We start from the raw sequence: 19,960 nt of genomic DNA on the forward strand, positions 1-19,960 counted from the left end.
AGAAGGAAGTATGGAAAATGAACAGGCCGAATTAAGTTTTGGAATCAGTATTTTTAAAATTTTCCACAGAAATGCAACAGAAGTGAAACTGTACTAAAAAATAGGATGGAGGAAGCGGAGGTTGACGCTGTCTGTGTTCACCAACACCTGTTTTTACATTTATTACATGAAATTTAAGAAGGAGAAGTGTCAATAGAGAAAAGATCTATTAAACCAGGCTGTTACTTGTTACATAAGTAAGCCCACTGGTGAGTAACACAAGATGGCCACAACTGCCATGTAAAACCCCAGCTTAAGGAACATTGAAAATGCAGTACCAGTTTATTCAGCATATGCAAGAACAATCCAGTTCCCGTTAAACACCTGTAGCATCAGCATTTAAAAAAATACACCAATGTTTAAAGAAAGTTAAGGTATCGCTCGTCAAATTCCATTGCACATCACTTTATTTCCCCATTTCAAAAGGGAGCAGCAAGTAATTAATTTACATAAATAAGGCAAACCTGCATCCAAGGGTAACACAGCCATTTAAAGTTGTAGAAACAATGCAGGAAACAGCAGAATTTATTTTTTCTTTTCTTTAAAGAAACGTATTTACAAGCAGGTTTTGCAAGGAAGGAATCAAGCTGCTGTTGAACCTGTTAAATACTTTCAGTGCGGCAAGAGAACTGTTAACATTTCAGAAAGTTTACTCAGAACACATCTGCTTCGCACTTACGACTTTTCACAGCACAACGGTTTCATTCCTCAACGGACTGGCTTGTTGGATCCCAATCGCCAAGCTGGCTGGCTTCCAGAAGCAGCAAAATGGACTGACAGCTAATGTCAATTTAATGCCATTTGGACTTGTAAAGGACTGGAAGTTTAACTGAAAGATCATGAAGGCTTTTATGACATGGCCGGGAACAGTCTGTACCAGTATTGCTAGCAGTACTCCTTGCAAGTTTTACTTGCTGGTGTCAGGATATGGCGGTCAGTTACTTATGCACGTTAATACCTATATCCTAAAAAACTAGTGAACTTTCAACATAGGGTTTGTGTAAAGCATCAGAAAGAGCGGGAGGAGAATCTAGCTGGGATCCTGACCAAAAGACACATATGAGACTGAAGTTCATGAGCTTCCATTTGACTTGTAACAGTATGCCTCATTTTTAAAGCCCTTTTGAAAACAGGCCTCAAATGATTTTTTTTTTTTTTTTAATGGAGCCCTTCAGGGTAGATGAGGAGAAGGCCTTACAGAGTATCCTGAGGTGAGAGGGTCCACCTGAGAGTGTAATTGTGCAAAATATTTACAATTCTAAACAATACCTGCTACAATTACATTGCCATAAACAGAAGACTTCTTATTTGTTATAAGTGGTTAACTCTAAGAGGTGGCCACTTTAAGTGGCCAAAAACACTTTAAAAAAAAAGAAAAAATCCAAGTCAAAGGGGTCTTAAGAACAAAGATAAATTAGCAAGATAAAAAATGTTTCACTTGTAAAAGCTGCCTCAAAAATACGCAGTTCAGCACATAGCCACCTTCTCTTGTATTACCCAGCTTCTGCAGCAAGAACGTTGGCGCAAACATCCATCTTCTAAAACCTGAGTATTCGAGTCTTTGGAACACAAGTAGCAGCTCACTCCTTAGTCAGCGCTGATGTGCAGCTCCACCAAATTTGCTGTTGAGCCTGCTGCCCAGTAGTTTAAATTCCAGTTCAGAAAGGGCACGTAGGGAAGTAACCACAGCTAACCAAAACCTGAGCAAAGGAGTTTTCAAGTCATGTTTTCCGTCCTGGTGTATCTTTTTGAGACAACTGTCTGAACGGTTTTATGCGAGACAAAAATCGAGGTGTCTATTTATGTCAGGCTCCAAAACCTCGGCCTGGCAAACAGGACAGATGACTATTTCATCCTGCCTTACAGCAGTGCTGGAACTTGCAGAGGACGTGGCAGATTCGGCTTTGGTTTTCATAGCTGTGTTTATACAGGTACCCGCTTTTTTAATGAAATAGTTTTCAAAGGCAGTTTGGTCTTCTGTTTTTGGCCATTGCTGCAGAGTACTAGCACACTCAGAATCTTCTTCCTCAGGTGCAACCTGAGCTGCTGTTGTCTGCTCAAAAGGAACTTGTTTCGGTGGCCTGTCAGAAAACGGATTAACCCTATAGTCATGTGCAGAACCTTGGTTTGATTTTCCATCCGCAACACGAGCAATTTTAGCAGGCAATTCACTAACGTCCTCGTAAGCTTCTGTATGAGCAACAGAGAGTTCAGGAAACTCACGCTTTGAAGCCAAGTTGATTTTGTCCCTGGCGTCATCAGTATGAAGTTGAAAGATGCCACTACGGGGCGATTTTTCGAATTTTATCTCGTTTTTAGGGACTGGTATTGTCCCGACTCCTGAACAATGTGGCGAATCGGCTGTTCCGGTGTTTCTAACACTGCTGCTGGAAGTCGTGCTTTTTTCCGAGAGTCCACTGTCTCCCCCTCCAAGCCGATAGCCCTTTCCACTAAAAGGCACCAGATCTTGCGTATCGTGCGTTTGCTTCTTGTCTGCAAAATAAGAAGACAATCCAATAAGAAAAGTTATTAAGTTTTGGTCGCGGTAGTGACCGACACCGACAAAAATATACGCAAGAAGGCAGCCTTTATTAAGTTACAAAAGCCATGATGGCCGAGCTGGCGCAGCAGAAAAAACATACCCTTTTATCACCTTTCTTATCTGTCCAGCGGTTCCTGCACTAAGGCTGCTAAAATGATTCGCTCAATAGCTCTGTCCATTCACCTCTGTTCACATACTGATTGGCTGGTGCTCCTACTGGATTTCCCAGTTCATCTACTGTTCTCTTGCCAGATTTCTGCTCTGTGGTATTCACTTGTTTAGTCTCTTCTTGCTCAGTCTCTTATCACCTCCTCAAACCTGTTTACAACATTCTTCATCCACTTCTTTCATCTTCTGGCGGGTATACTGGGATGCTGTCGAGGCCAATTTCACCTTCCTCAGCCAGGCTATCCCCAACAAGTTTTTCATCTATAAATCACGGTTTTGCTCTTTTATGGGCTTCACCTTAAAAATCTGCCGCTTGGAAATAGCGCGGCAAACTAAACCTTTTGTGAACAATTAAGTTGAGAAGGAGCCTAGAAATGCACAAATAAAATAGGCGCTGTTCTTTGCTACATAACAGTAATACCTAAACAAAGCTTATGTAGCGGTTGATCTGTATTTGCTCAAGGAACTGTTTGGACAAAAACAGTTTGGAAAAGAAAAATAGAATTATTTTTCAATACCTTTGTAAGTTGCCGTGGAATTTGGACGTTTTGCTGCCAGAGTTTTCCCCTTGGATTTCTTAGAGAAGTTCTCTGGCTCCTTCACTTTTGTGAATGTACCTCCACATGTCTGTTGATGCTCAGCCCACCAAGCATCTCGTGCAGAGGGCGCTCTATTCATTGAACGTTTCACATATCCAAAGTACGGTTTTCTATCTTGACAGGGGCCATTGCATCGCCACCAGTGCTGGCGGTACAAGTCCACCTCCTCATGAAAAGAATGTCTGATCTAGGTTTAAAAAAAAAAAAACAAACCAAACCAGCAGCAGTCATTCATAAAGTTTTGTATTTTACACCACTAGTCCTACAGTATTTTTTAAAAACTCTATTACTACTTCATTCCTTCCGTTACTGCGGTGATTTTTACATTACCAGTGAAAAGAGCTGATCCTGGGTAAAATTTGATCAACATTTACCTAGCATTAAAACAAAGCTTTAAAAAACCGGACAGGATGTGTAGGAAGAGGTCCTGGCTATCTTGTCTGAACTGCAGTACAGTCACTTGGAAAATTTATCTACAGTTTCACCCTAAATGACGTACTGTTTAGAATGCACTGTAAACAATACCAGTATGGCATCCTCCCTCCAGCTATTCTCTTAATTGATCTTATCAGACACATTACTTTTAAAGATCATCCACCCATTAGCCTCTACCGATGTCAATCTTAGCTAAAACAGACTGCTCTTCCCCAAATGCTTTTCTGAACGCGAAGCTATTCTGTCCCTGGTATCGTTAAGCTGTTTCAAGTTTAAAACAAAACTTTTAACGAAAAATACTTACAGGGGGTATACTTGAAAATTATATGACTAACAACTCGCTGCATCTTCCTCAACCTGCTCCCACCGCCATCCCCAACAAAATAACTATGGAACTGGCATACACTTGGATGCCCAATTTGTATCGCTACCAACTGTGGAGTGTCTAACAAGAACAAGTGTACTACTCATAGCACACCAGGCGTACTAAAAAACCAAATCATCAAGAAACCTCTATTAAATCAGGTTAACTGGATTATGCTTACTGTGACATTGGCTCCACTCAAGCGATTAATGCGATGCATGTGTTTGCGGAACTCTGGTCCGTGAGGTTCACGATCTTTGTTATTATTAGTAACAAAAAGCAGGGCGTGGATCATTTCATGCAACAGTGTCTGAAATGATGAAAACCATTAGCTATTTACTGAAAAGGAGCACATCTCATTTCAAAATTAGGCTGGAAGCATTTCACTCCTCTGCATTTATCTTGGTACCGATCTAGCTTTCATGCATTCACATTCAGTCTGGGTCATAAAAGCATAATATACTTATTCTACCTGCCAAATCAAATTACCTCTATTCCCATACCACCAAAACATGCTGGAGAATATTACTACAGGAAGTGACATTCCCAAAAAGAGGAGAGAATCTTAAGTCAGATCTTGAAAGAAGTCATCCCCTCCCCAACCCAATAAAAGAGAGACTTGTGGGAAAGCTGAAACTCTATAGCATTTCTGTTCATGAAGGAAATTCAAATGCTGAGCCAATTCAAAGCAGCAGCCCTGACAGAGGCGCAAATTTATGTTTACAGTCATATCCTATATCCTTATTTTCTGCTGTTGGCCTTTTGACCTAAAAGATGAAACTACAGCCGTTTTCTGATCTTGCTTCCAGTGCCTGTTTGGTTTTAATATTAAAGGAGAGTTTAGGAGTAAAAGAGTTGGGTGTTTTTTTTCCTTTATAAAGTCAGGACAATAAACAAGTGACTTCAGATTCCTACTCAGAGTTGCCCATTTAGAAACATGAAACTGAAAGATTACCATGATATTGCAACACAAACGTGTCAAGAAAGCCACCACTATTTTACGACCTATAAGCCACTGTATATAAGAATGCCATGTGACATGTAAAATGTTGGTATGGAGCGGGGGGAGGCACCGTACGTTTTATCTGCATATTCATGAGCAAACTTGAGATACCTCAACAAGATCCCTCCTTGGTCTTAACTTCAGGAGCGGCTCACTTAGACGAATGGAACACATTCCACTTTTTTGGTCACAGTGACACACTCCTGCAGAGCTGAAAGAGACACAGAAGACAACATGAAAAGCTACTTGTTTCTGTAGCACGTGAAGGACATTGAGAATTGGAGTTAAAATGCCTTTCCCTTCCAACACATGCTAGGTAACTCAGAACGTGAAAAAGCACTTTTAACAGTTACTTGAAAAACTCAACGTCATAAAGCAAAAAAAAAAAAGCAGCCCCCAAGCTCCTTAGAATAACTCTATTAGATCTCTTGCAATCACTTAATTCAAAGCTGGCAATCCTGAAAGAAAAAGGAAAAAAAATCACAATGGACTGCTCCAAGCTAACCTGTTCAGGAGGCAGAGGACTGTTTCCATTAGAACTCCTGATGGAGTGAAATACATAAGAGAGAGGCTGGAGATTCACAGCAGCCAGCACCAACTGAACTGCTGGTTGCCACAGTTTCGCCCCCTCGCCCTCTCCCACCTTTTGAGGTGTTACTGAACCTTCACACACGACCACTTCTGCATGCTAATCCAGCAGAACGCACCTCATTTATTATTTTTTGTCGTCCCCGAGCTAGTCCTCTACCAGTTCAGTATCCGAGTATTTCAAAGTGTCCAAAGAGTGCTACAACCAGCAGAGGACGAGAGGGGGCAGGACTCCAGCAGCCAGCAACGGCATCAGCTGACCTGCTGCAGAACTGCCGCCAAGCTTTTTTTAAATTTCAGATTTCTCGCTTATTCCCTTTCCTAGTCTGTTCTAAGCCTTGTTAATACACTACTATCATTTCACACCTGCCTTTCTGCCGTGCTGTAAAGCTATCATAAAATCTGAGAACAAGAAAAATGACAGCAACACAAGAACGTTCTTTCAAGTTTGAACATACACAGGGTAGGACCAAGTCATTCATTCCCCTTGAAGTCCCCTCCAGTTTTGCCCGCAGCAGGGGAAGAGCCGTTTCTAGCCGCCAAGGGCGAGAAATGCAGGACAAAACAGGCAACGCCAGTGACCAAGTCACGTCCTGGGGTCCAAACTACGTTAGAAAAGCAGGACGTTGAGCAGCTGGAGGAGAAGCTGTGGCACTCGGACATCGTGCCTAGGAAGCCGCAGTTCGGAACAGCTCAGTGACAAGTGACAGCTCCCCCTCCCCGAAACCCACCGCGCTACCACGAGAGGAGCTGCTGCTTACCTGACCGGTCACAGCCTCTGCCGACAGCCCCGGCACGGCACCGGCACACGCCGCCGGGGCCCTTCAGAGGCACGGCAGCTTCTGAAACCCCGGGCCGGCAACACCGCTCGCTTCCCCCGCCGCCTTCCCGCTCCCGGCGGACCCGCCCCGCACCCCGGCTCCCCGCCGGCACCCCTGGAGAGCCCCGGCCCCCTTCGCCCCAATCCGACCCGACCGGAGGCCTTACACGGTCATGCGCGGGCTCCACGACACCTCCACGCCCCCCAGCAGCCCCCAGAAGAACGCATCGTTGAACTCTACGAAGAGGCTGTGCACGTCGGGGATGGGGTCCAGCAGCTCCCACGCCTCGTCCACCACCGAGAGCGGGCGGGGCTGCGAGGAGCCCCACGAGGCCACAGGGCGCTCCGCTACCGCTGCTATGCCGGGGCTGGCCTCCGCCTCCTCCGGCTCGCCCACCACTTCCCACTGCTCCTCGACCCACAGCTCCACCTCGAAGTCATCTGCGCCTTCCTCCATCCCGCACAACGCCAGCGAGCGGCCGCCCAACCGCCCCGCCGGCTCCGGCACCCCTGAGCACAGCCGCGCTACGACGCAAACAACGCCACGCCCCCTGCGCGTGCAGCCCCCAACGGCCTCCCCTCAGACGCGTGCGCGCGCCGGGAGCCGCGCGCCAATCCTCGCGCGTCACTCCGCTCGCGCGTCACTCCGCCCCCGCGTCCCGCCTCTTCCTCTCCTCGCCCCGGCCCTTCCCTGCCTCGCCCCGCCCCCTCCGAGGCCGGCGCTCCTCAAGGGCGTGGCGGCCCAGCGTCGCTCCGGCTGCCGCTCTGGCGACAGGGCGGGCGCGCATGCGTGCTCGGCGCGGCTATGTGGTTGCAGGCGGCGTACGTGCCGCTGTGCGCAGGCACTGCGGTGGTCTCGCTGGCGGCGGCGGTGGGGGGGGCGGCCATGGCGCTGTCTGTAGGTGAAGGCGGGGGGAGCCGGTTGTGGCGGCATCTGCAGTCGGGGGGCATCGCGGCGGGGGAGTACGTGAAGCAGCTGTCGCAGCAGTCGGACGGGGACCGGGACCTGCAGGAGCACCGGCAGCGCATCCAGGCGCTGAGCGAGGAGACGGCCCAGAGCCTGAAGCGCAACGTCTACCAGAACTACCGGCAGTTCATCGAGACGGCACGGCAGATCAGCTACCTGGAGAGCGAGATGTACCAGCTCAGCCACATCCTCACCGAGCAGAAGGGCATCATGGAGACCGTCACCCAGGCCCTGCTCCAGGCCGACCGCGACGACCCCGCCCTGGGCACACGCCGCGCTGCCGCCGCCGACCCCTTCCTGCCGCTGTCGGCAAAGGAGGCCGCGGCCCGCGAGGAGGGGCGGCAGCGCACGCTCACCACCCTCCTGGAGAAGGTGGAGGTGATCTGCGAAAGAACTCCGCAATCAAAGCTGATTGTGAAGCAGGTATGTTTATTACAGCTCTGCAGCGCTGGGTGCAGCAAGGGTCAGGTCCCCTAAGGATGCTTGCACCCCGAGTCGCGGTAATTGCCTCCTATTTAAAGCAACAAAACTTACATATTTACATATTTATCCCTCTGTCCCTCTTCGGATGTAAATTAGATCTCCTCCCCCTTGCGCAGGCGCAGTCTTCCCGTTCGGGGGTCTTTTGGTGGTCTTGGGGAGGAAGTAAGAGTTCCTTGGTAGTCTTTATCATGATTGTCCTTTTGAACCCATCTTCCAGAGTGCACAGTTCAGGCACAGCTGGGCAGTGTCTTCCCCCGTGACCACAGCTCAAGGCAACATCCGCCTCTGTGTTCACGGTCTGTTGCACAAATACAATTCTTCCCCCGTCCCTATCTTACCTAAAACAATGAAGCAGGCCTTTAAGTGGTAAAGACCCTACTTAAGCCCTGCCAACGGCAGGGGGTTACACTGTTGTTTACCAAAGACAAGGCTAGCTAGCTCATATTGTGGATACTAAAGCATATCACATATTTCAAAAAGAATATTTTCAGATATTTTCTACTTTCCCATATCAATTCCCTCCTTTTCTTTATTATTCTAGTAAATTCTTTTACTCCAGGGTGGTCTTATTTTTGAAATTCTTATTGGACTCTAATTTTCTTCTAAAATAATTCGTTTTCCATTCTCCATAAGATTTGGTAGTTCTGTGGCAACAGTGTAAAAAGCACTGGAGGGCGATACATGAGATAGTTGCTTTAGCCAGGTAAGGTTAGGTAGCCAAGAGATCAACATGTGCTATATATCAGAAACTCCCCAGGAAGTATTATCATGAGTTTGGTACAAACTGTACCGTTAACACTGTCTAAGTCAAAACTAAAATTTCCAACTTTATAAACAGTCTTATTTACCAACGTAATAAAGCATATGGCCAGGTCCCATTCTTATAAGATGGCGGTACTCCACAAAGGGAAACTCATCATACCCCTATCTCCTTTTAGGGAGAGCTGTACATAGCCAACAATTTGCATATACAGATTATCTTCCCATCCCCTAGTGGTCCTCAATCACAATTATCGTAATCGCGAAAAGAATAATTTTCCTGGCTGTATTTGTGTAACCTTCCATGGAGACTTGTCCGCTTTCTTTACTCTGGTGTGATGAATCCAGGCGTTTTGTTCTTTAATTTTGATTGCAGTAAATGTGGTCAACAACACCTGGAAGGGTCCTTTCTATTGAGGTTCAAGAGTCTTTTCTGCAAGAGACCTAACAAACATAATCTCCTGGTACAATATTATGCACAGGGGCATCCAACCCTCTACCTCGAGCATCCAAAACCTCTTTTTGGATTTTATGCAACTGTTTCCCCAAGGCTATCATGTATTCTGATAGTATTACTTCTCCTGATTGATTCGTTATTCCTTTCTGTACACTATAAGGTCAGCCATGTAGAATCTCAAAGGGACTTATGCTTTCCCTTGCTTGAGGATGGGTCCTTATGTGCAACAAGGCCAGTGGCAGAGATTGAGGCCAGGGCAAATTTACCTCTTGACCCAATTGTATAATTTGTTGTTTTATCAGGTGGTTCATTTTCTCCACCTGTCCACTCAACTGTGGGTACCGGGTGGGCAATTACCAATCGATACCCAATGTTTGCTCAATTGCTGAACCACTGTAGATGTGAAGTGTGGGCCCCTATCTGAGGAGATATGGGCAGGCACTCCAAACCATGGAATTATCTCGTGAATTAATATCCAAATGACCTCACGGGCCTTGTTGGTCCTGGTTGCAAATGCCTCTGGCCAGCCAGAAAATGTATCGGTCATTACTAACAGATACCGATACCCACCTTTTCTTGGGAGTTCTGTAAAATCAATTTGCCCTGTCATTCTGAGTTCGTTTCCCTTCAAAATTTGCCCAGGCTCCTCTTTCTTCCTCGCTTTAGGGGTCATTTGTAGGTAGAGATCACACTGTTGAGTTACCAATCAAACAGTTGTATGTAGATTTCTTTCTCTAATATCTTTCACCAAGTCCTTATATAAAGCTTCAACCCCCCCAGTGTCTTTTTCTATGTTCCTGTTGTACCATTGCCCAAAGCAGATGAGAAGGTGTAACTACTTTCCCAGTGGGGGTTACTGCCCAGCCCTCCTGATTAACTTTCCCTCCCAAATCCTCTATCAATTCTTGATCTTCTTTCTCATACCTGGGAGGCTGTTTAGGCAGAAGGCTTCTATCTGGTATTAGACTCCCCTCAGTCACATGCTTAGGTTTTGCAGCCTCTTTTGCCTCCCTGTCTGCCAAGGCATTGCCTTTGTCCATGGCTGTCTCTTCCTTTTGATGTGCTTTCACATGCATCACCGCGACTTTGGTCGGTAACTGGACAGCTTGCAACAGTTCCAAGATCTCCTTTGCATATTTAATAGTTTGTCCCTGGGAGGTTAGCAAACCCCTTTCTTTCCAAATAGCTCCATGAGTGTGCACTACTCTGAAGGCATACTTTGAATCAGTATAAATGTTTACCGTTGGTCCTTTTGCCAGTTCCAGGGCCCTTGTAAGGGCTATAATCTCAGCCTTCTGGGCAGATGTGTTAGGGGGTAAAGGCCCTGAGTCTATCTTCGGTGGTCACTGAATATCCATCGAACCGTTCACCTTTCAAAACATAGCTGCTGCCATTGGTAAACCAATTTTCCGCCTCCTCAATCGGATTGTCTTTTAAGTCTGGGCGGCTGGCATACGTGGCCTCGATGGTTTCAGGGCAATGGTGTACTATCGGTTTCCCATTATTTCCAGTGAGGAATGTAGCCGGATTGACAATATTTGTGACCACAACCATTACATCATCCTGCTCCACCATAATAGCTTGGTACTTCAGGAACCTATGAGGAGAAAGCCAGTGCCCCGCTTTTTCTTCCAGAACCAGTGAAACAGTATGCGAGACCATTACAGTCATCTTCTGTCCCAGGGTAAACTTCCGGGCTTCTGGAATATTTAATGCAACAGTTGCAACAGCCCTCAGACACCCAGGCCATCATTTGGCAGTTGTATCTAGTTGTTTCAATATATAGGCCACTGCTCTCCGATAAGGCCCAAGGTCTTGAGCCAAAATTCCGAGAGCAATTCCCTGCTTCTCATGTGAAAACAAAAGGAACGATTTACTCACATCAAGTATTCCCAGGGCAGGTGCCGATATTAATGCTTTCTTAAGTTTTTCAAAGGCCCTTCCGGCATCAGCATTCCACTGAATCCGCTCTGTGGTCGCGCAAGGACGGACTCTGCATACCAACCAATATGGTTTCAAGCAAAAGCCGTTTATTGAATGTTTGGCTGCGTCTTATATACTGTTTTATTTCCATACATGTGATCATGCATTTTCAGATTGGCTATCTCGCTTTGTCCACCCGCCCAGCATGCAGTTACCTTACTTACGCGATTGGTTACAGGTTCTATGAGACAGTGTCTGTTAGTACCTACTATTCACCCCTTATTTCCTCTATGTCCATATTAAGTATGCTCTCTCTCTGCTAGATAGTCTCGTACACCTCTCGGTGCCTGTAGTAAACAAAGCATAAAGAGGCTTGACGAGCAAGCCGTAATTGTATATCCAAAGACGGCACCAACCTGTCATTCCCAGGAATGTCCGTAGTTCCTTGTTTGTCTGAGGCCGTGGCGTTTGGCCGATCAACTCTTTCCAGTCTGGTCCCAGTGTCCGCTGACCTGCAGATAACTCATATCCTAGATGAATAACCTTCGCTTTTACTAGCTGCGCCTTTTTCCAAGAGACGCGATATCCCTGGAGCCCTAAGAAGTTCAGCAGGCTTATGGTGTTTTCCAGACACTCCTCTGGCGTTTTTGTAGCTAGTAATATGTCATCGACATACTGCAGAATACTCCCTTTGCATGGAGGGTCCCAAAGTTCCAAATCCTTAGAAAGCTGGTTCCCAAAGAGTGTGGGGCTGTTCTTAAATCCTTGAGGTAGCACAGTCCATGTTAATTGTGTCTTCCGTCCTGTACCAGGATTTTCCCACTCAAAGGCGAATATCTCTTGGCTAGACTCATGGAGAGGGAGGCAAAAGAAGCTGTCCTTCAAGTCAAGGACTGTGAACCAGACCAAATCAGGAGTTAGTTCTGCTAACAGTGTGTAGGGATTAGCTACCACCGGATGAATGTCCTCAGCTATTTTATTTACCTGCCTCAGATCCTGCACTATTCTATATGTCCCATCTGGTTTTCTAACCGGTAGAATAGGGGTATTGTAGCTGGACTCTCATTCCTTCAGGAGGTCTGTCTGCAAAAAGCCTTCAATGGTGGTCTTAATCCCTTCCCTGCCCTCTTTAAGGGGATATTGTTTTATCCTCACCGGCTACTTCCCTTCTTTGAGTTTAATTTTAATGGGGACGGCATTTTTCGCCCTTCCTGGGGTCTTTGTTGCCCACACATGTGGATATACCCGATTGTCAATTTCCTCTGGAATATCTTCATTTATTTCTACACCAATCAACATTAGACTCATTATGTCCACATATTCTTTGTCATTTACCTGCAGCGTGGTCTCTCTTTGTTCAAACCTAATAGTGGCATTTAATTGTTCTAACAGATCTCACCCCAACAACAGCTTGGGGGCATTTGGCATATATAAGAATTTATGAGTTCCCCACTCTTTCCCAATTTTATAATGTAAAGGCTTACAAAAATAGGCTTTGTCTGTCTGGCCAGTGACACCTTTAACCGTTACATATTCCGAGCTTAGAGGGCATAGAGTCTGATTTAATACAGAAAAGGTAGCTCCAGTATCTACAAGAAATTCAACAGGATCTTGTTTCTTCCCTAGCTTGACTACAACCATCGGGTCCGCTAGGGTAGAATTCCTGGGTCCCCATCAATCTTCTTTGGTATAAGTGACAATTCGGGCCCCATGGCCCATCCCCTGTTTTTCCCTTTCTGGGCATTCTCCTTTCCAATGCCCAGAGCGTTTACAGATGGCACACTGGTCTCGTCCCAGGTGGGGGCCTTTTCTTTCCCCTCTTTCTGGCCCCACTCGGCCCCTTCCCCTTTTTCCCTGATCAGCTCTGAACACAGGGGCTATGACTTTCCCTTTCTACAATTCTTGTTTGTGGTTGCTGAAAACTCTTCATGCCTCATCCAAAATTAGTTCTATATTCCTCTGATCTGGAGTTCTCAACTTCTGCAACTTCCTCCTAATGTCCCCAGATGATTGTGCTAAGAATAAGGATATTAATTGCGGGAGCCCTATTGGATCATCCGGATCCAAAGGGGTGTGTTTACGCATCACATCCCTTAGTCTGTGTAGAAATTCTGAGGGAGTTTCTGTTTTTCCCTGCCTCACCGAATACAGGGCTGACCAATTTATTGTCTTAGGCATTCCCCTTTCAAACCGCAATCTAATCCATTTTTGGTATTCTCTCAATTTCTCCTGCTCTGCTGTTTTATTAGGATCCTGCCGGGGATCCTGAAGAGGGAAGTGCTCTTTAACATCCTCTCCTTGTGCGGTATTGTCGCTGGCTGTGCCCTCTCCTGCTTTAAGCACCAACACCCTTTCGGATTCCGTCAGACAGTCCAATAAAAGCTGTGTATCATTCCAATCGGGATTGTGTTGTTTTGCTATAAACTGAAAACGCCTAGCTACTTTGTCAGGGTCTGCTCTATACCCCGATGCTACTGTCTTCCATACTTCTAAATCAGTTGTTGAGAAGGGAGCTTTGAGAACTATCAGATTTCCATCAGCCCCCACAGCTTGCCTAAGCAGAGCTTGTATTACAGTCTTAGACCTGGTTCGCGACGCGACTGGGCTTTCCGGGGGAGCACGCGGGGGGGGGGGGGCACTCTCCCCACCCTCCGCCCCGAATACCTGATGATACTGGGGTGGTGGTTTTAGCATTAACCTTTCTGTTTCCAACTTCTCTTCTGGATAATAAAACGTATTCACCCCTTTTTGTCTCTCCTTCTCTAGCGCCAACCCCAACGGGTCCTGCGGAGGAACCAGTCTGCAATCTCTCTGCCACTCAGGATGATTTCTCAATGTGAAAAACATATCCGCATACCCTGTCTCATCCTATTTTCCTTCTCTTCTCAGAACCAACATTAATTGTAAGACTGTATTGTAGTCCACCGATCCGTTCAAAGGCCACCTCGCCCCCTTTTCCAGCTTATATAGCGGCCACCACTGGTTACAGCACTCAACTAGTTGCTGTTCACTCTCTATTCCTCCTTCTCCCACAATATCCCGCCAGTGCTTTGAAACACAACCTAACGGGCTCTTTTTCATCCCAATCACGCGCTCTACGCAAATCACGTCTTTCGACTGTCTTTTCCCCATCTTTATCAGCCTCTTTTCAGCTCTACACTGAAATCATGCGGAGTGCCCCCCCCCCCCCCCGGGGACCTGTGCCCGCGGAACCATGCACCAACGCCGGCCGCGGCCGCACACGTGCGCACGCGCTCACGCCCCGGGAGCCCTCCGGTCCCGTCCCCCCCTGCCGCTGGGTGTGGGCCAAAAGGGCTGGGGGGGCGGCAGCGCGCAGCGGCGTTGGCAGAGGCCACCGCTGGGGCGCCGAGCGGGAGCGGTGGCGGGTGGATGGGGGGGGTAGGCGATGCGCGTAGTCGCTGCCACGCCGCAACCTGACCGACCCAGCCCTTAGAGCCAATCCTTATCCCGAAGTTACGGATCCGGCTCACATACTTCCCTTCCTGAGCTAGCAGCCAACAACTTCTCCTCCTTGCGGCTACAACCCACTACTCAGAGGCTCGGGATCAAAACAGCCCAATTACACTTTCACGTGGGCGGGCTTTAAGCGTGAGTGCTACATCTGAGACCGAGCGCGGCTGTCTATTTCTGCTGGCACTATCGCTCTCCTCCACTCGCCACGAGAATTCTCTCGCTTCCCTCGTCACTAGCCCGTTCCCTCGCAGGATATGGGAACCGTAGTTCAGAGGTCCACTATCGCTTCGCAGCGAGGCTGCGTCTCATTCACACCCTTTCATACCACACACATGAAACCCAAGCATTTACTCATACAAACACCAATTACAAACACCAATTAAAATAAAAATTCCCAATATTAACCCCCATGTAGCTGCCCTATTTCTGACTGTGTGTCCCAGGATCCCCTGGCCTTCATCTTACCAGTCCCAATGTATTTTGCGTGAGCGTCCTCGCGTCTTACAGGTTTAGCGATGGGCGGCCCCACAGTCGTCTTAAAAACCCTCCGTCCTTGCCAGCTGTTATTTGACCACAGTCAAAACCTACTATAAATTCCCAATTGTTTCCCCAATACATACCTTGCTGTCAGGTTGTTGTCCGCTTCCCGGGATAGGATTCGGTTACCTGGGTCCCTCCGGGAATCACCAGGGCGTGCCTAGGGAGTCAGCTCCCTGACCCTCCAGCGGTGAAGTGGAGACCTCCTGCCTGGCTTGCCAAAATGATCTGCGAAAGAACTCCGCAATCAAAGCTGATTGTGAAGCAGAATGTTTATTACAGCTCTGCAGCGCTGGGTGCAGCAAGGGTCAGGTCCTCTAAGGATGCTTGCACCCTGAGCCGTGGTAATTGCCTCCTATTTAAAGCAACAAAACGTACATATTTATCACTCTGTCCCGCTTCGAGTGTAAATTAGATCTCCTCCCCCTTGCGCAGGCGCAGTCTTCCCGTTTGGGGGTCTTTTGGTGGTCTTGGGGAGGAAGTAAGAGTTCCTTGACAGACTTCATCATGATTGACCTTTTGAACCCATTCTATAGAGTGCACAGTTCAGGCACAGCTGGGCAGTCTCTTCCCCCCTGACCACAGCTCAAGGCAACATCTGCCTCAGTGGTCACGGTCTGTTGCACGAATACAATTATTCCCCCACCCCTATCTTACCTAAAACAATGAAGCAGGCCTTCAAGTAGTCAAGACCCTACTTGAACACAGTGAAGCAGGCCTTCAAGTGGTAAAGACCCTACTTAAGCCCTACCAAGGGCAGGGGGTTACACTGTTGTTTACCAAAGACAAGGCTAGCTAGCTTATATTGCAGAGACTAAAGCATATCACATATTTCAAAAAGAATGTTTTCAGATATTTTCTACTTTCCCATATCAGAGGGCTGTCGTGAACTCCTGCCCGAGAGCCCCGGCAAGTACCTGGTCTACAACGGCGACCTGGTGGAGTACGATGCTGACCACATGGCGCAGATCCAGCGGGTGCATGCCTTCCTCATGAACGACTACCTGCTCGTGGCCACTGCCCTGCGCAACCGCCGTGGTGCCTACCACTACGATGCCCTCTACCCCCTGGATGGGCTGGCTGTGGTCAACGTCAAGGACAACCCGCCCATGAAGGACATGTTCAAGCTGCTCACGTTCCCCGAGAGCCGCGTTTTCCAGGCCGAGAACGCCAAGATCAAGAAGGAGTGGTTGGAGGTGCCGGAGGAGACCAAGCGCAACCGGGCCCTCAGCGAGAAGCGACGCCTGGAGCAGGAGGCCCTGCCCCAGCCTGCCCCGCCGCCCACCGAATCCACCAACCCCTTCGAGGAGGAGGAGGAAGAGCCCTCTGCTGGGGAGGAGGTGGTTGACCTCTCACTTGAGTGGATCCAGGAGCTGCCCGAGGACCTGGATGTCTGCATCGCTCAGCGGGACTTTGAGGGGGCGGTGGACCTCTTGGATAAACTCAACGAGTACCTGGGGGACAAGCCTGTGAGCCAGCCCTGAAGGAGCTGCGGGCCAAGGTGGATGAGCAGGTCCGGCAGCTTACAGATGTGCTGGTGTTTGAGCTGTCTCCAGACCGCTCGCTGCGGGGAGGGCCGCGGGCCACCCGCCGAGCCGTGTCTCAGCTCATCCGCTTGGACCAGTCCACCAAGGCCTGTGAGCTCTTCCTGAAGAACCGGGCGGCCGCGGTGCAGACGGCCGTCCGACAGCTGCGCATCGAGGGTGCCACGCTGCTCTACATCCACAAGCTCTGCCACGTCTTCTTCACCAGCCTTCTGGAGACGGCGAGAGAGTTTGAGACGGACTTCGCTGGCAACAATGGCTGCTACTCGGCCTTCGTTGTCTGGGCCCGCTCTTCCATGAGGATGTTTGTAGACGCCTTCAGTAAGCAAGTGTTTGATAGTAAAGAGAGCGTGTCAACTGCGGCAGAGTGCGTCAAGGTAAGAGGGTCCAAAGAGGGTGGTGTGACGTGATAACCAAAACAAAGGCTGCATAGCTCGTAAATCCTCTTTTCTAGCCCTAGTTTAGTTGGCTTTTGAGTACAAGAACCAGGGGTAGCGATCGTGAAACTTCTCCCAACTGCTTACAAAATATTCCATCCACCTCTTCATCCTGGCTGGGTGGTCTGTAACAGATTCCCACCGCAATATCAGCCTTATGTGCCTGTCCTCTGGTCCTTACCCATAGTGACTCGACCCTGTCATCACTGACATTAACTTGTGTGCATGATGTTACAGAGGAATGCACATTATCACTTTTAAAACGTGTTATAAAGCAGACTATTTCTATTACCCATCTTCTTGCAAGATACTAAGGAATTTTTATTAGCCCGGAGAAAAATTCTGCTTCCCGCTCCTTCATCACAACTCATCAGACATTACAAAAACTTCCTAGATAACATTTCCATAAAGTAAAAAATAGTTGAAAATAAATTTTGACCTTCAAGATTTCTTGCCCAATAACCAGGTTCAAGACAACTTAAGAGCAACCTCTTACAATAATGAAATAGCTAAGTAACTCCCACCTAGTTTAACCTCTAGAAATGTTATCATCCGAATCAGTCTGAGCAATTCCAGTGGAACACTACAGCACGAGATGGCTTTCGCCTTTAGCTTGCAGAACCATGTGTTGACAAATAGCTTGCACACATTTGAACTCTCTCATACCTGATTTGTCTTGGAGATCAAGTATATTTGTTTCTCAGGTGTCCAGTCAGGCAACTTATTTTGCAGTTCAGTGAAGCATGTTTGTTCAACGTTCGTGACCAGTTTGTGGTGTTACAGACAGTATCTAAACTCACTCAGGACAAAGCCAACTGAGACAGAAGATGACATTTCTGACAAAATTTACCAGTATATTTTAAAACCATACTGGTAATCATTATTAGAACTGTGGGAAGGACACTGTATTCAAGAACAAAACCTTACACAAACAGCATTCACAGTAATATACCCCCAAAACCTGTTCATAATAGCCTGCCATAGGTAGCCACTGCAAAGCCTATCCACCCAGCTCTTTGTCACCCTTCTCTCTGTATCGAAAAGATCTTGGCATCATAATACTTCATTTTGAAAACACGCATCGGCAGAGGTGATCTTTTTCCACAGCCGCTCCAGAATTGCTCAAATGTTTTGAAAACAGATCTAATTTAGGACGTTTGAGTGTTTGAGACAGGTCAGTTCCCACATTTGTTTTCTATTTGTTGTTCAAATGAACACCACTGATGTGTAAAAAAAAAAAAAAAAAAAAAAAAAAATTAAAAAAAATCCATTTAACAATACTCACAATCCTCCCTTCTTTTATCAGTTGCATTGGGAAAGAGAAACCAGGAAACTGATGAGAACAATAGTAAGGGAAATAGCTCTCAAAAAATGCTTCACGACACGAGAGACCATTCATGATCCGAATCTAGAGCCCATCTTAAAAACATACGGTAGCACAAATACTTCTGGGTAGTACTGTCCTTGTTAATGTCAGCTTTCACTGGGAACGCTGACAGATACTGCCCTTTTAAGAAGGAAGTATGGAAAATGAACAGGCCGAATTAAGTTTTGGAATCAGTATTTTTAAAATTTTCCACAGAAATGCAACAGAAGTGAAACTGTACTAAAAAATAGGATGGAGGAAGCGGAGGTTGACGCTGTCTGTGTTCACCAACACCTGTTTTTACATTTATTACATGAAATTTAAGAAGGAGAAGTGTCAATAGAGAAAAGATCTATTAAACCAGGTTGTTACTTGTTACATAAGTAAGCCCACTGGTGAGTAACACAAGATGGCCACAACTGCCATGTAAAACCCCGGCTTAAGGAACATTGAAAATGCAGTACCAGTTTATTCAGCATATGCAAGAACAATCCAGTTCCCGTTAAACACCTGTAGCATCAGCATTTAAAAAAATACACCAATGTTTAAAGAAAGTTAAGGTATCGCTCGTCAAATTCCATTGCACATCACTTTATTTCCCCATTTCAAAAGGGAGCAGCAAGTAATTAATTTACATAAATAAGGCAAACCTGCATCCAAGGGTAACACAGCCATTTAAAGTTGTAGAAACAATGCAGGAAACAGCAGAATTTATTTTTTCTTTTCTTTAAAGAAACGTATTTACAAGCAGGTTTTGCAAGGAAGGAATCAAGCTGCTGTTCAACCTGTTAAATACTTTCAGTGCGGCAAGAGAACTGTTAACATTTCAGAAAGTTTACTCAGAACACATCTGCTTCGCACTTACGACTTTTCACAGCACAACGGTTTCATTCCTCAACGGACTGGCTTGTTGGATCCCAATCGCCAAGCTGGCTGGCTTCCAGAAGCAGCAAAATGGACTGACAGCTAATGTCAATTTAATGCCATTTGGACTTGTAAAGGACTGGAAGTTTAACTGAAAGATCATGAAGGCTTTTATGACATGGCCGGGAACAGTCTGTACCAGTATTGCTAGCAGTACTCCTTGCAAGTTTTACTTGCTGGTGTCAGGATATGGCGGTCAGTTACTTATGCACGTTAATACCTATATCCTAAAAAACTAGTGAACTTTCAACATAGGGTTTGTGTAAAGCATCAGAAAGAGCGGGAGGAGAATCTAGCTGGGATCCTGACCAAAAGACACATGAGAGACTGAAGTTCATGAGCTTCCATTTGACTTGTAACAGTATGCCTCATTTTTAAAGCCCTTTTGAAAACAGGCCTCAAATGATTTTTTTTTTTTTTTAATGGAGCCCTTCAGGGTAGATGAGGAGAAGGCCTTACAGAGTATCCTGAGGTGAGAGGGTCCACCTGAGAGTGTAATTGTGCAAAATATTTACAATTCTAAACAATACC

General features: G+C 46.8%; 2 protein-coding genes across 2 annotated transcripts; one reads left to right on the forward strand and one right to left on the reverse strand.

Moving 5' to 3' along the window:
- Positions 1-428: 428 nt before the first annotated feature.
- On the reverse strand, positions 429-7,015 carry LOC147415964 (DNA-dependent metalloprotease SPRTN-like). Its single transcript, XM_086461000.1, has 5 exons — positions 6,726-7,015; positions 5,262-5,361; positions 4,329-4,457; positions 3,268-3,535; positions 429-2,532 (listed from the first exon to the last, which is right to left on the reverse strand). The coding sequence occupies exons 1-5, from the start codon at positions 7,013-7,015 to the stop codon at positions 1,811-1,813; spliced, it is 1,509 nt and encodes a 502-aa protein (XP_086317126.1). The 3' UTR covers positions 429-1,810.
- A 429-nt stretch (positions 7,016-7,444) lies between these two features.
- LOC147415965 (exocyst complex component 8-like) lies at positions 7,445-19,482 on the forward strand. Its single transcript, XM_086482353.1, is given in 4 exon segments — positions 7,445-7,903; positions 16,037-16,637; positions 16,640-17,079; positions 19,239-19,482. Coding segments are annotated over 4 exon segments (1,737 nt in total). The 3' UTR covers positions 19,476-19,482.
- The last annotated feature ends 478 nt before the right edge of the window (positions 19,483-19,960 follow it).

Source organism: Leptosomus discolor, chromosome 2, assembly GCF_034619465.1.
Source record: "Leptosomus discolor isolate bLepDis1 chromosome 2, bLepDis1.hap2, whole genome shotgun sequence".
NCBI classification, from domain to species: domain Eukaryota; kingdom Metazoa; phylum Chordata; class Aves; order Leptosomiformes; family Leptosomidae; genus Leptosomus; species Leptosomus discolor.

Bases quoted from the DNA above. Each gene is read 5' to 3' on its own strand.
- LOC147415964 (XM_086461000.1), bottom strand. From the start codon at position 7,015: ATGGAGGAAGGCGCAGATGACTTCGAGGTGGAGCTGTGGGTCGAGGAG. The intron at 4,458-5,261 runs GTATCTCAAGTT...TCATCATTTCAG, and splicing joins CAAGGAGGGATCTTGTTGAG to ACACTGTTGCATGAAATGAT. The intron at 2,533-3,267 runs GTATTGAAAAAT...CTTATTTTGCAG, and splicing joins TTCCACGGCAACTTACAAAG to ACAAGAAGCAAACGCACGAT.